At 37.8% G+C, this 16179-nt stretch overlaps 1 protein-coding gene across 1 annotated transcript; it reads right to left on the bottom strand.

The window, feature by feature from the left end:
• Positions 1-291: 291 nt before the first annotated feature.
• LPAR4 (lysophosphatidic acid receptor 4) lies at positions 292-13925 on the bottom strand. The gene is made up of 2 exons (XM_014835573.3): positions 13384-13925; positions 292-3855 (listed from the first exon to the last, which is right to left on the bottom strand). The coding sequence occupies exon 2, from the start codon at positions 3777-3779 to the stop codon at positions 2667-2669; it is 1113 nt and encodes a 370-aa protein (XP_014691059.1). The 5' UTR covers positions 3780-3855; positions 13384-13925; the 3' UTR covers positions 292-2666.
• Between the last annotated feature and the right edge of the window lie 2254 nt (positions 13926-16179).

The raw sequence follows: 16179 nt of genomic DNA, 5'->3' as shown, positions 1-16179 counted from the left end.
ATTTCATCATTTTGAGAGCCAAGGGCACAAACAAAAGTTCCCATATAGTTTATACTAACAAGAAATGGAAAAGAAAAAATACTGAAAGACACAAAAAGATCATTCATACTTTGATTACTAATTTGATCTTACAACATAACCTAACAAATGAACTTAGCCTATCTTAACATAACCTAATTCCATCTAACTGAACTTAATGCCACGTATATTCTATCTGTAACTTTTTTCCACAAGACAATATAATGCACGATTATTTTTAGGACTTCAGATCACAAGGACAAAGTAATTCCATTTTTTTTTTTTTAAAGATTTTATTTTTCCTTTTTCTCCCCAAAGCCCCCCAGTACATAGTTGTATATTCTTCGTTGTGGGTCCTAGTTGTGGCATGTGGGACGCTGCCTCAGCGTGGTTTGATGAGCAGTGCCATGTCCGCGCCCAGGATTCGAACCAACGAAACACTGGGCCGCCTGCAGCGGAGCGCGCGAACTTAACCACTCGGCCACGGGGCCAGCCCCCAAAGTAATTCCATTTTTGATAATTCATTTTTATTCTTGTTCTATTGTTTTAGCAATTTTTTCCAATTAGGTCTTAACCAAGGCACAGATTTAGACGTTTTTAAAGTTATACTATGCTCGCAGATTTTCACTTTAAAATCTTAGTATTTTTAAAACTATGTATCATCAGAAAGAAAAACAAAAGTTAATGAGAGTTTTAAGAATGTGCTTGTTGCTTTAAGATTTGGGGGATTTTTTTTTTACTGTTTTAGAGTTTTAAATTTTTTTTAATCACTCTCTGGCACAAGTTCAGCAATTTAAAAGAAGCACTGCTCCTGGAAGTTTTACTTAAAAAGTCTTAGCATTTTTAAATTGTCACATCATCCAAATATTTTTTAAATTGATTAATGTGCATTTTAAGAATATTTTTGTTGTTTTGCAGTGTTTCAGTTCTCGTGTGTGTGGAGTAGAGCACATGTGTGTCGTGTGTATGTGAGGGTATTTATTTCCATTGCTTCTGACATGACCACAAATGTAGCACCTTTCAAGCTATATTTTATTTAAAAGTCTTAACATTATTAAATCTACACTTCATCCAATAAATGGTAAGAGTTTTTAGGGACTTTTTTTGGTTTTTTTTTGTTTAAGTGAGTTATAACAAATGTTTTCTCTTCTTTTGTACATTTTTAAATATTGACTTTAATTGCTCCTGAACTAGGCACCAGTTTAGCAGCTTCCTAGCTGCATTTTGCTCCAAAGCATCATATGAAAGTTATAGTATTTTGCAAGTTTTACAAATGCTCAAAACAATACAATTTATAAATTTTTGTGTGCTTTTGTTTTGTAGGGGGTTATTTTGTTTTACAGGGTTTTTTCCAACTTGGTCTTCACCTGGGCACAAATTTAGCAGATTTCTACCTATGTTGTACTCCAAAATATCATATTAAAATTACGGATCCTTAAAAAATAAATAAAATATTAATGCAAGTGTAAAGAATTTTTTTTGTTGTTTTGTAGTTTTTCTGGTTTGTTGTTGCTTGTTTTGGTTTGGTTTATGTATTTTTTTCAATATGCTCCCAACCTGGGCACAAATTCAGCAGATCTCTTACTACATTGTGCTCCAAAAGTTAATATGAAAGAACAAGTAATTTAAAGGTACAGATCTCTACTTCTCTCCCCACCAAAAAATTATTAATGCAAGCTTTGAGAAAGATTTTTTGTTTGTTTTATAGTTTTATTTTTATTATTATTTTATTGTTAATTTTTTTCACATTGCTCCTGACCTAGACACAAATGCAGCAGCTTTCTGGCTGCACTGTGCTCCAAAATTTTACATGGAGAATATTTTATAGAAATCAGCCTCTCGAAAGAAAGATAATTGTAAATTCTAAGAAAAATCTGTTGGTGATGCTTAGGGTTTTTTATGGATATTTGTTGTTTTATGTGATTTTCCATTTTGCACCTGTCTTGGGCACATATTCAGCAGCTTTCTGGCTTTGAAGTTTCATATGCAAATCTTAATGTAGCGTAAAAAAAGGAAAAACTTTTTAAAAACTGACACTGCTGGTAACTGTAAATGTGTAAATCCAGTGAATTTTCTGTTTCTTCTCACCCATATTCATGCAAACACAATTTTTTTTGTGCTTTCAAAATATATACAATAAATTTTGCCAGTTCCTTTAAATTTGATACATTTTTTATTAATAACGTTAAGCTAAAATATGTTCTTGTGCTAAAATAAACTCAATGACAATTCAAAAAAAGTTTAAAAAAGACTAGCTTATATCAGTAGTAACACAAAAGGTTTTTTTTTAAATAATCCCTGAATTTGTTCTATATTTATAGGCCCAACCTAACTACCAAATATTATCAGAATGGAAATATATTCTTTAAAGTATTAAAGTAATCTCCATATCACTAAAGTCAAGGCCACTGGCCACTTATGTAATGTGATACAATAAAACTCTAACCCAGCAGAAGAGTTTTGGTGGTTGTAATTAGACCTGACCTATAATTATTGAACAAAACAGCATAAGTACAATAAACATTCAAATAAATGTATCTGACTGTATTCAGTACATTAATCTATTCTCAGTATCATTAGCTTCAAATCTTTTCTCCTATTCATAGCATAGGAGAAACCATATCTGGACCTAAAGACAGTTCTTGTACCTAGAAGGTAGATTCTAGCATTAATTCACCACCATTATGTGTTGTCTGATCACTAACTTCCTCTTGAATAGCTGGAAGGGAAGGCTTTGTGGTCAGAGGCATTTCAGTCTTAAACAGGGACTCCATCTTGATATGGGTATTGATGTAGAAGGACTTCTGAAAGGACTCAAGGGTAAAGTAATAGATGAAAGGGTCAAAGCAACAGTTCAAAGTTGCAAGACACAAGGTTATTGGGTACATGATCTTTGCAAATTTTTCTAACAAGCAATTGGTAATAGCTTGGGAGCGCACCAGGGCATACAGAAAGAGAACGGAGTTATAGGGTACGAAGCATACCACAAAAACTGCCATATGCACTGTGATCATCTTTAGCACTTTTTTCTTATTGGTCCCAATTTGAGACAGTGTAGCAGGCTTGCGGAGAGTTCTTAGCACCACAGAAGAACAAGAGACATTCAATATCAGAGGAATGACAAACCCAACAATTTCAATAAATATGGTGATCTTGGACAGATAAGTCTTCCAGACACGTTTGGAGAAGCCCTCAAAGCAAGTGGTGGTTGCATTGTTGACATTAGTGGTAGAAAACAAAGAAGCTGAGATACCACCACTGAGGACTAGGATCCAGACTCCAGCACATACAATGGCAGAATTCCTCCTGGTCCTAATGGTACGAGATCGGAAAGGATAGACAATGGCCAGGAAACGATCCACACTAATACAGGTGAGGAAGAGCATACTCCCATAGATGTTGGTGAGGAATGCAGTCCCAGAGATCTTGCAGAGGGTGTCACCAAAAGGCCAGTGGCGGTTGAAATTGTAAAATATTTTGAAAGGTAGAGTGCAGACAAAGAGCAAATCGGAGAGGGCCAGATTCGTGATGAAAATAGCAGTCTCACTTCTCATTTTCATGCGGAAGCAGAAGACAAACAGAGAGGCACTGTTGGTTATCAGACCCAGGATGAATACAACACTGTAGACAGCACCATTCAGATTATACTTGAAGGAATCATCAACAACGCAAGTATTATTGGCAGTAGCATTGCCCAACCTGGGTCTGAGGCTTGAATTTAAATCTTGGAATTGGAAGTCAATGAATCTTCTGTCACCCATGGATTTTTTTCAGGAGGCCTGCTGGCTGCAGGGTTCACCACTCTGAGACTAGGGACTGGTAGGAAATGTTTTCGTCCTATGGGAGACAAGATGGAATGAATCATCAAATCTGCCTTCCATCCATGATTTCTGTGGAGTGAAAAATATTCTGTCCACCCAGATTAGAAATAACATGCATATTCAATTTGGTTTGACAAGTACCTTTTGAGCACCTACCATATGTTAAAAGGTACTACAAGAGTATGTTGCAGGAGTGGAAGATATCACACTCAGTACAGTAAGTGCAATACTGTAGCATTGCAGTGAACAGGTGTAAGGTGTTGGTTACCCAAAAGCCCAAGGAAGGGGGAAAAAACTCTGAGTTGAAACAACATTAATACTGTGAAATTTGTAAGGCACTTCTTTAACTTTCGAAAGCGTGTTTTATTTGATTCTCACAAGAATACCATAAGGTAGACAAGACAGGAATTTATCACCATATTACAGAAGCAGAAACTGAGGCTTATGTGATTTAGAATTACAATAATCTCAGAATTGGAAGAACATGTAAATACTGTACTCAGAACCAGAATTCAGGTTTTTTTTATTCCTAACCAAAAGACTGTTAAGCTATTCTAAACTGTATTGTCTACTCTCCAAAATTACTAAGCTTCATTGTCTGAGTATTAGTTCCATTGCATAAGACTACAAGTGGATATGGGACCTCCAGGGCATGTTCCTACAAAAGTTGTGACTAAACTCCTGATTCACCTTTTTCTTCTAAGACATGAGTTCAGAGAGCAGGGATCCCTCAGTTAATTAAAGCTTCTGGCTAAAAGTTTTTTCACTGCATTACAGGGTCTTCCTAGAGAGAGAATTCAAATAACAATCTCAGCGTTTCCCTCCTGCAGATTGTCGTCCCTTTTCCAAGCTTCTCTCATGCTAGACCCTAAGCCGAAGATGTCTTTCTTCTCCCTCTCCCACTGCCCATTCCATCAGTTACTTTTATGCCTTCAGTTCCTAAAATGGCTCTGGTCAATAAAGTTTCCTTTTGGCTGAATACAAGTGAAATGTGAAAGGTAGATTTGACATGAATAGAGATCACTATGCCCTGCTGAACACTTCTAATCTGGCCAGCATGCCTACCACTGCTTGCACATGTGTCAGTCATTGATTTAATCATCTTTGCTGGGTATCTGGGCTAACATTGTTCAAAGGTGCATACAGAAATCTTACTAACCTTCTAATAGGTCAACAGCTGCCATTGGACAGGGACTGTCTTTTGAAATCTCTATAATACACTATGGACAAGTAGCTGCTGAATGAATTATTTTCAATGAGGAGGATATGGAATAAAAGTGGTCTTTGTCCCCTGACATATCCAGTAATGGGTTGTCACATGATTATATTTTAAAATGTGAAAGGCATTTCTCTGAAGTGATTTCTCCTTACGTCACTCTTTCCTTCCAACTCCCAGGGAACAGGTCAAAGGGCCTCTGTATATAACAGAGAAGGAAGTAGAGGGGAAACCTGCAAGAGATATAGAGGCCTGAAGTCACTTCAACCAGCATTTGGCTTAAGACAAAACTAGTTTGAGAAAAAAACATTTACTCACTGCAGTGCCTAGAGGGAGAGATGACCTTGGAGAATATGGGGTGCAAAGCAAAAGGTTGTCATTTTTAATAGTTAAAGTTTTCAAGTTAAAATTGGATACCTGTTAATCCTGAATTCTCATTCAGCAAATCTTTGTGGAGTTCCTCCCCTGAGCCTACCACTGCATTAAGACCATATTCCTTCTTGGCCATTTCATCTCATAGGCCCAGATCAACTTTTGCCAGAAGCAATGTTGATATGTAAAAGCAGAGTATGGTAGGCACCCTGACTAAGTAAGGTCTAGGGGGAAAAAAAAGCCAGACGGGAAAGAAATAAAAATAGGTGGGGAGAGAAGAAGAGGAAATGGAAATGGGAAAGAATGTAGCACAGAAAGAAAAACTGGAGAATTGAGAAAAAGAGAAGAAAAGGTGAAAAAAAGAGCATCTTGGGGAGAGGTGAGTGCTGCCATCCAATTTGTATGCAGGGTCTCGGGAGATATTTCTAGTTCACAATTCCTCCAATCCCCTCCTCTCTACCTTGCTTCATAGTTCTCCTGCCAGTTTTCTCAGAAAAAAGAACAGTGTGCAATCATTATGTTAAAGGTCACTGAAACTGATCAGCAAAAACAGGAAGAGCTTGGAAAATCTCAGTCAATGGAGTTCATAACTCACTTTGGGGGCTGCAGGCCCCCAAGTTTCTGCAGATTGTTTCACCAACGAGGTGGCAGGAAGAAAAAGAGAATGGTAAATTTCTCAACTGCTCAAATCATTTTGTACACTATTTTTAACACCCCCACTCACTACTCGTTAGTCCGGAGGCCTTTTACTCATTGCTGAAAGAAATCAAGATAGTCAAAAAATATCCCTCTAACATAGTCACACAATCTAAAGAAATTATGGTACTGAAAAACCCCTAAAATTAAAGCCAAGCTTCATTCACGATGATCTTCTTGCCACTGCCTTCTACAATAAGTACTGCCAATAAATTTATTTTATTTGGAAAATGCTTTCATAATAGAAGCCTTTTTACTTCTGTCCAGAGTCCCTCAGTCAGCCCACTGGTGACCCCTTTACACAGCATGCTTCTAGCTTACTGGCTACGTATTATTTTGTACTTCCCAAGATGGTGTGTTTCAGTTAGGTGAGCTTAGTCTCCCAGTTTTCCATTCAGTTTTATGTCTCCCAGAACATATACACTATATACCCACAGCAGGCAGTCTGCAAATGCCTAGCACTTCTACTTTGTTGCTTTCAGTAACCAAATCCTGTGGGAGAGAAAGGACCACAGACGAGAAAGCATTACAGTCTCAATCTTGAAGAGAGGGCATGGGAAAACTGCCACTAAGGCCCTATTCATAGCTTTCCCTTGCTCAAACACACAGCACCTTTGCTGTCTAGCAGTGAGGGTGTGGTCCTGAGACTTAACACAGCATTGGAAGCAAGGAGTTCTATTTCTGACTCAGACACTGGTTCACTCTGTAACTTGGCTATACTGTTTCTCTTCCCTGTATAAACATTACCTCTGAGCCTCACAGCTGAGGGTAGGAAGATTCAACAGGGCTTATGAGTAGCTTTATGAGCTTGCCAGCATTCAGTCTACCCAACCACAAAGAAATATTATAGAAGCTTCTTTCCTTCTCTCTCCCCTGGACACCTACGTCTCTGTCTTTCTTGGTACACTGAACTTCATATTAGCAACACATCTTTATCTTATGTATACCCTATACCTCAGAGAGCCCTCCTTGAGTTTCAACCTTAACTACACAATTTTCTCATAACAGGACAATCCAGGAGGTTACTCCCAAAGGAATATCTCCCTGTGAGCTATGGTCAAAAAAAATCAGAGAGACATTTGGCTCTTAAGCTGATTCTGAAGGAGAATCAATGATATCCAAGAAACAAGGTCTCTCTTGTGACTGGCTTCCTTTTTTTTTTTGACTACAAGAAACTGTTTTTTAGCCATTATATTTTCCTAAATGTCTAACATATTGTGCACTGAATGAAAGCAAAGGGCTAATACTTGAGCTTCGGATGAGATGAAGAAGGAAAAAATAGGTTGATGAAGTTAATTACATCTTCCGCCGTAAGTAGCATTAGCATTAGACTATTGTCTTGCAAAGAACTTTGCAGCCAATTATTCCAAAAATTAATCACCTAGGGGGTTCAGAGTGCTGTGTGGATGTATTTTCACTGACAATGGGCAGGAAATAGGTCACCAGGAGGTTGACCAAAGAGAAATCTGACCTTCAATGAACTTTTAACTTTGACCTACACATATGGAGCCAATTCAGACAGTTCATAGTATTGTTCACAATTTTTTCCTTTTTAAAAAATTCTGATGATAATGAAATATCCCATGTTTTGGGTCTTTGAGGCTCCTGGAGGAGGCCCTATAAAGATGGATACCTAAATCACTTCACTTCACTAAGTGTTAAACTTTCAGACGATACATTGAAAACAAAGCTCTGTGTATATATATATATATACACAATGGAATACTACTCAGCCATAGGAAATGATGAAATCAGTCCATTTATGACAACATGGATGCACCTTGAGGGTATTATGCTAAGCAAAATAAGTCAGAGGGAGAAAGTCAAAGACCGTATGATCTCACTCATAAGTAGAAAATAAAAACAACAACAATCACACAGGAAGAGAGATTGGAGTGGATTGGTGGTTACCAGAAGGGAATGAGGGAGGGAAAGGGTTGAAAGGGGTGATTAGGCACACGTGTGTGGTGATGGATTGCCTTTGAGTGGTGAACATGATGTAATCTACACAGAACTCGAAATATAATGATATACACTTGAAATTTATATAATGTTATAAAACAATGTTACCACAATAAAGAAAAAAACTAGAAAAAATAAAAAGAAAACAAAGCTCTAACTTCTGGCATATGCCCAGTAGCCAAGAAAAGCTGGCTTGCTTTTGTTCTCTACAGAAGACAATCCAGAGCTCAGGAAGATGAGGCCTTGAAGGCAGAGTATACTCAAATTCTCTTGCTTTGCTCCTTTTTAAATAAGCTTGGGCCACATCAGATCCCCAAGTGTCTCATCCCCAGAACTTTACCTCTTTTTACTCTGGTTGAAGCTTAGGCACATTGACCAAATAGTTTTCAAAGGAAGCTGAAAGCTGTTGTGTCACTGCCTATAAATATTTAGCAGTGAAGCAAACTAAAAAATACAAAAATGTTGTAAAAAATACAGATCAGAACCATCCTGCTGGAATAATAGCGAATGTGTCCAGACTGTTGCTCCTCAGATGAGTGGCTGTTTGGCAGATAAGACTTCTTAAGGAAATCTTCTAGACCAAGTCACAGGCACAGGTCACAATCATACACATGGTTCCAAATGATGTTTCTACACATTGGTTGATGTTTCTTAAAAGATTTCAAAACATAACCTAGCCTTATGACATTACATATGGAGGAAACGATGGGTAAATATTTCACTCCAAAACTGAGCTGGGAAATTACTCTGTATCACGTCTCATCTCAAGCAAGCCCCACTGCATGTCAAATGTTTAGATTGATAAGCCTCGTTTATTTTTGATGCAAGAAATATCCTTTTAAAAATGGCGTCTGTAGGTTGAATTTGCTTTGCACTGAGATTATTATAGCTGTTTTGTCCCCTACTTTATTTGAAGAGAGCAGGAAATTGACACAGGCCCTAATCTGAGCAGATCCTATCCTCAATGATTAACTTGATTCTTTTTCACCAAAAAATATTCTAGTCTGCCACTAATCTTTCACTTGATGACACAGTCTAATCTTTGCAAAACAGTGTGGTTTAGTGCTCAACATGATGGGGTCAAAGAGTGCACCAATCTCACTAAAGCAGAATTTTTCCTAGCAGTTAGTTATAGAGTAAGACAACTTCAGAGAAATTGCTCAGTCTAATACTATGAAATTGTCTAGAGTCTTGAGACTCAATATCTCATTTCAGCAGGAGTCCCAGAACTTTTGGGAAAAATTTTGGATGTTCCTAAAAGAACTAATTTCTAAATTGTATGAGGTTCATACATGCCAACTAAAAATTTGGCTTTATTCCACATATTTGAACAGGCAAATAGTTGTCAATTTGCATATCAATTCATCTGATATACTTGGATACTGATCCTGATAATGTGAATATAAACCATACCTTCCGGGGCCGGCAAGGTAGTACAGCAGTTAAGTTCACACGTTCTGCTTCAGTGGCCCAGGGTTTGCCAGTTCAGATCCCAGGTGCAGTCCTATGCACCGCTTGGCAAGCCATGCTATGGCTGGCGTCCCACATATAAAATGGAGGAAGATGGACACAGATGGTAGCTCAGAGCCAATCTTCCTCAGCAAAAAGAGGAGGATTGGTAGCAGATGTTAGCTCAGGGCTAATCGTCCTCAAAAAAAAAAAATGTCTTCCATTTCTAAAAGTATATAACAATGGCACAGAGTGCTTAAATCAAAGAATCAGTATTAATCTATACCAAAATTGCCTAGATTATAACAAACAATTAGAACTCCTTCATCCATTATGGATTTTTGGATCACATACTCTGTAATAAATTGGAAGTATTCATAACAAAAAAAGTTGGAAAATGAAATTAAGAATTTTGGAGAAAGGTATTACCAGGAGAATGGTACCGACCACATTAGTTCAGACCAAATTCTGGTACTGATTTTATCTGAAACTTGGGTAATCAATAAAATTTCTTGAGGTACTGTGGTTAAAAGATTTCCTCCAGTGTATGTTGTAAAATAGAATTAGTCAGAATAGTGTGCCACAGAGAGAGTTTTTCAATGAAATTTATACCAAGATCATAAGGTAAAGAAATTTACTATATGACACAAATCAGAGCAAATGAGAGCCAACATATTTTTTAATGTTTTCTAAATGCTTTGGATTTCGTTATTATAGAATTGCAGATAACATTTTATTTTCCAAACTTGTCATTGCTGTGCCACATTTTATTAGTTATATTGATAAGCAAGAAGTCCATGAGTCTGTGTTACCTATAATCATTTAAAGATAATTAGTGACAAAAGGCATAAAAATACTTCCTCCACTTCCACAAGGTAATAGATTACATATATTACATTAAAAATAACTGAACAGAGGCGATTTCTTTTTTTGGCTTGAAGTTATATTGGTTCTTTGTTTTTCTTTTTTTTTTCTTTTCTTTTTCCCTGGCAACAGCTGTTACTATTGGGCAGGGGCCTTGATAAGGGAAGAGGAAAGAAGACGGAAACAACAGGTGGAGGGCCCACTGCCTTGTGTCTAACCTGCACCCCCACTCCAGCCAGATTTCTTTCTCCCCTGCACTACAGTGATATAAGAAAGGCTTCAATTACTGGTATTAGCACACTGACAAACATTGCCGCATCTACTAGGATGTCCTAGGCCTACCCAATGTAGCATCTCTATAACATCTTTAAATCACGACTCTGCACAAAATATTTATATAGAATGAGAAATACTCTGTATTGGGATTATTATAAATAGCACCTGCATTTGAGTGCTACTCATTTCCTACCTGTAAGATAGAATCATCTGTTAGTGTCAAACTCATACTATTGTCGCATTTCACCCTCTTCTGAACAAAGGTGGCCAAAGCAAAGCTGACTGCTAAATAATACTCCAATTCTCCTGAAATAATGTTTCTCTAAGAGAACCAAAATTAAAAAGTAAAATCAGTAGACAATTTAAAATATACTTGAGATCACCTTAATATTAAAGAGAATTGATTTTCACACTCCTCCAGAGATCAGTATTTCTGGAATGAAATTAATATTATTTTACTGGTTTATCTTAAAGAAAGACAGAAACATTAACATTTCTTTCTTTGATGGCCTCCGCAATTGGTACAGATTATAAAGAAAACTTCTTTTTATTTGGAATCCAAGCAAACTAAGAAGTTCGAATACCCAGAAGTTTTCTTGTTTGGTATTAATTCAGTATAGCCACATCCAGCCCCAGCACTAGCAAACTGTGTGAGAGCAATTCAGAGTCTCTTTCTGGACCTCAGTTTCTCTTTTCCACCTTTGGCCTTGATTAACATCAGCCTTCAACTGATGCTATGGCAGTAGCCTCACTGGTTGTTCCCTCACGTCAACTGTTTTCACCTGCTCACATTTGTCACTGAAAAAATAATTTTTTAATCCCTCAAAGTCTGAGACAGAGGGAATTAATTTTTATTAGGCTCAATGAATTTATTGTTAGATTTATTTACTTTATTTTCTTAATTGAGGTATAATTAACATAGATTATATTAGTTTCAGGTGTACAACATAATTCGATATTTGTATACAATATGAAATGATCACCACAATAAGTCTACTTAACATCCGTCACCATACATAGTTTAGAGTTATTTTAATATCAGAAGTAAATATTATTAATTAGTGCCAGAAGCTAAGAATCACAGATCAGGATGCCATTTATATCCTAAAGTCTTCCTAATGCCCTCATTTTTTTCATCCTCTATCTTTATGCCCATATCAGCTCTAACTGTCTAGGTCTTAATCCTCAATCTTTTCTACCTGTTCCCCAGTCACCTGTCTCCTCAAACTATAAGGTTATCAAAATACTTCAGAACATAACTATACAGAATCAGTAGATTACTTTTCCTATGCAGTGTTCTGACAACCAACTACTTGATTACTAAAAGCAAGGCTGGATTCCAAGTGGTAGGTGACCTCCTACCAAGCTCCTGATTTTCAGTACTAATATTCACAAATACATTATAGGACTTTTTCTTCCCCCTTAGGACGGCCAAGAGCAGACTATACGTGATGATTACACACAGAAAAAAGACAACTACACAATTAGACGCTGATCACACCACAGCAGGGACAACAATTCTCAATGCATTGTCTCTCAAAGAGAATTGAATAGATGAAGCTTTAGCTAAGCTAGGCGTGAGTGTTGCTGTGAGGCATCTTCCCAGTTCTGTCTTTAATTTACAGAGAGTACACATTCTGAAAGCCTCCTCTGATTGTTCCAATACAACTTTCATTCGCATCTCTGATTGGCAGAAGATGCTTTAGAGTATAGACATCATCAAGTTTATCAGCTGAACTCAGCCTTTTTAGCAAGAGAGCAACTTTTCATCTGTGACAAGACAAAAGGATTAACAATCTATGCTGATGGGATATGTTGTTTGGAATTTTGTTCTGAAAAATAAATGTTTCAAATCCACTGGACAATTTGTAGCTCAGGTTATTACTGTTGTTTTCATGTTAGTCAAGGAAAAAGAAAGGTGGTATAATTTGGTAAGGTAGCAAAGTGAATAACCCCACCAAGTTCTGAAATGTTCTAACCTTTGGATTTGTCTGGTCTTTTCCATGCTGGAATAATGATGAATTATATTGCTATATTTCCTAAAATAAAGTAACTAAAATACAATATTTATCAATTCCACAAGATCTTGTTACTAAAAATTTTAAAAATATTCAGAATATACAAGAGAATTTTAAATATGCCACAATATTGTATTTGTATGGCAAAAAGCAATTAATTTCACATACAATATCAAATTCAATTTATGCTAGAATTAGTTTTTCAATGAAATATGTTTTCTCCTTTATGGTCAAATTCAGGAATAATTCAACATAGCAAATGTCACATTCTCCATAAATCAATTAAGCACCAAAGGCATGCTGCATATAATTTTACTAGAAGAAATCTCATCATAATAGAAACCACATTAGCTCACAATCGATTACAAACCAAAGAAATAATATAAAGCCAGCCGAAAAAACTTCTAAATTGCTCTACTCCACGATTTTAAATCAGTTCTTTAGGACAACTAAGTTTACATGAAAGAACAGCCTGAAAATCCTGTATCTCTTCCACTGAAACAATGTTATTGCCAAAACAATAGAAATTCTTGCTTTTTTTTCTTTTAATCATTCAACACGACGATCCCTGTTCAACACTTCAGAATCTAACTTCTTTCTCGACTCAAAGCATCAGTGTTTCCACTGAAGTTTGTTACGCCGTCCCTCCAACCCCAAACACCCAAATCAAATCTTTCTCAAAGCGACTTACCCCAAGAGAGAGTGTGCTAGATGAGAGAGTGTGCTCATGCCTGTAGACAATTAGCTAATAAACACATAAACGGGCAAGTAGCACTTTAGAAGTGCATATTTTAATCCATTATTTTTTTACAGGGAAAGGTTAGTCCAGTCCAAAGTAGCAGACTCTGGGCTGCCGCAGCTTCTCACAGCAAACCGCTCATTCTGAAAATGTGAGCTTATTTACATTTATCTCTTTCCCTTTGTTAAGGAATGGCCCTCTTGAATGCTGTAGCCAGCATGCCTTTAACAAACAGGACACAAGAAAAGGCCCAAAGTCCTGGCTGGAGCCGAGGGCCGGGGGAACTCTTGGGGGTCTCAATAGGAAATGCTTTTGATTGGATAAGGAGGCATTATTAGGAGCCGAGATCCCGCCCAATTCCCTGTGCTCCATCCTTCCCTTAGTCACCAATCACTGGACTGAAGAAGTTTTTCCTTAAAGAGCATTGCGCAGAAAAAAGCAGTTTTCACAGTCAAGAATTAGCAGCTTAAGTGACACTTAACAATATAAAAAGTGTCTTTCCTGACGAATTAATCCACAGAGAATGCCTGTGTGCCTGTCTTTGCTGCAGGACTGCTACCTCCCTACAATTCTAATGAGGAGGAGGAGACAACTCCAAAATGGGAGGAGTGTTTCATTATGAGCAGCCCATGTTTGCTCCAACTTGTTTAAAATAATTACAACAACAATATTAGTAATTATAAGTAAGAAGCAGGGAAAGGGAAAAGTGAATGGTATCATAAATACATTCGTATTATATTATGCAAAATTAAACCTCCCACCCACCACTGCAAAAAAATAAAATGCAGTATACTCACCTACAGTTACTTAGCCAGTGAAGTGCCCTCAGATGGAGATGCATTGGGGTCCCAGAGCCTAATACCCCCTTCCATGGACTAGGGAGTCTCTGTGGCAAGAGGAGGGTCTATATTTCTCTTAAATAACTGCCTAGCAGGAAGTCTAATTACCATGAAATTTTCAGAGGTTTGCTAAAAACCAAAATAAATAGTACAGATGCAATCTGTTTATAATTGGGAGTTATCTTCAACCGTATACTTCCTCTCCCTTGGGCAAGTTCTTTTCCTATAGGTTGACTGCCTTGGTCACCCACCCTGCTTTTTTGTCCTCCCTATTTTTTGCCCTCTTCCCTCCCTCTCTCTGATCTGAATTTGTTGCAGAAATTCACTCATCCATCTGTAAATTTATTGCTATCCCTTTCTCTCCGCCACCCCCGCCCCCATCCTCTCCTCTACCTCTACCCACTGCCAACAGTACTACCAACAGCAACCCCTCTCCCTTTTCTGGAATAAAACTCTTGGGCCAGAGAAAAGATGCTTTCCTTCTCTTGGCAGAACCACACCCCTGGAGAATTGGGGCATCCTCTGCCTGCTTGAAAACTTTAGTCTGTGTAATTAAGCTACTTCCCAAATAAGATATGCTTCACATTTTTTTATTCTCCCTCTTTCTTTAGCTCTATTGTGGCTGTTCTCACTAATAGTCAAGGCCAGTAAACAAGTGAGTGTCAAGCTGTTACTAGCCTTGTTACCTGAGACTGATTCTAAAAAGCGCTTTCTCTGCTGTTCCCCTCTGCCTGCCTTCCAGTCTCTGTTCTTCCTGTTCCCCTCTCCACTTATCTCAAGTATACCTATTTCTGTCAGATGCTGACATTGACTGTGTCTTTGCAAGTTGTCATTCGCTCACTCTGGGCCTTGGCCAGCCCTTGGTGCATTTGTCAATCTATAAGAGAAAGATATAGTGACTGCCCTGCGGGGCTTCACAGTCTAGGTTTGGACACAAGACACATTAAAGAGTGAGATACCAAAGGCGAATTTTGAAAAACACTAAAGTAATTATATGGAGAGTAAGTTCTGTATTGGATCAGAGGATGGAGATGAAGTCCCATGGATAGGGCCAGGAGGGCTTCCCAGAGGAGGTGGGATTTGAGCTGGAAGCTGATGGATGATTAGTATTTAAATAAGCTAAGAAAAGAAGGGGAAATCTTCCTAGGTGGCCAGGCTCAAGTGATCAAATGCAGGAAGTGTGAAGTGAGATAAGATGAGAAGGAAGCTGGCTTGTGAAGAGAAAAGAAGGGTGAGAAGAGTTTTTGCAGGGAGTGCTCAATTGTTGCAACTCAATGCACTTATAGTAATTAAGACCGACCTATAGTCATGGTCACTATCCAACTGTCTGTATGACCAGCTCACTATCTTTCTCCTCTTTGGGTTAATATCTCTCAGTCTTCCAATTCACCTGCTTTCATTTCTCCCTAAGATACTCAAATACCTTTCTGATTAATCTCTCAAACAACTCTGGGGTCTTTTACCATATCACTAGGCCATGTGCCATTCTAGTAATATTCTTCTTCTATCTGAGGTCCAGCCACCACACTGACTTTCAGCTTCCTAGAATGAGATATGATCCCTCACACCATGGACATTTAAGCATGCTATTCCCCCTGCCTGGAACACTCCCCCCCCCCTTGCCTCCTTTTCACCAAGTGAATTCTTACTCATGCTTCAGAAATTATCTCAGTAATCATGCATTCAGGGAACCCTTCTTTAACACCTAGTTCAGGTCATATCCGCTTATTATATGTTCTTACAGTATCACGGAATTTTCTTCATTGCTTTCTTCACAGGCATAAGTTTACATGCTGTTGTGTAATTTTTTATTTGTGCGAGAGGATAGGGTCCATGTCTGCTTTATCCAAAATTAATATTAGTAATGTTCACGAAAACTCTCCTCCCTGACCTTCTCTCTTGCCTAGGC

This window comes from Equus asinus, chromosome X (assembly GCF_041296235.1).
Source record: "Equus asinus isolate D_3611 breed Donkey chromosome X, EquAss-T2T_v2, whole genome shotgun sequence".
Lineage (NCBI taxonomy): Eukaryota > Metazoa > Chordata > Mammalia > Perissodactyla > Equidae > Equus > Equus asinus.
Note: the sequence above shows the minus strand (reverse complement) of the source record. Positions and strands in the feature narration are given on the sequence as shown.

Excerpts from the sequence above, each read along its gene's own strand:
- LPAR4 (XM_014835573.3), bottom strand. The coding sequence starts at position 3,779 with ATGGGTGACAGAAGATTCATTGACTTCCAATTCCAAGATTTAAATTCA.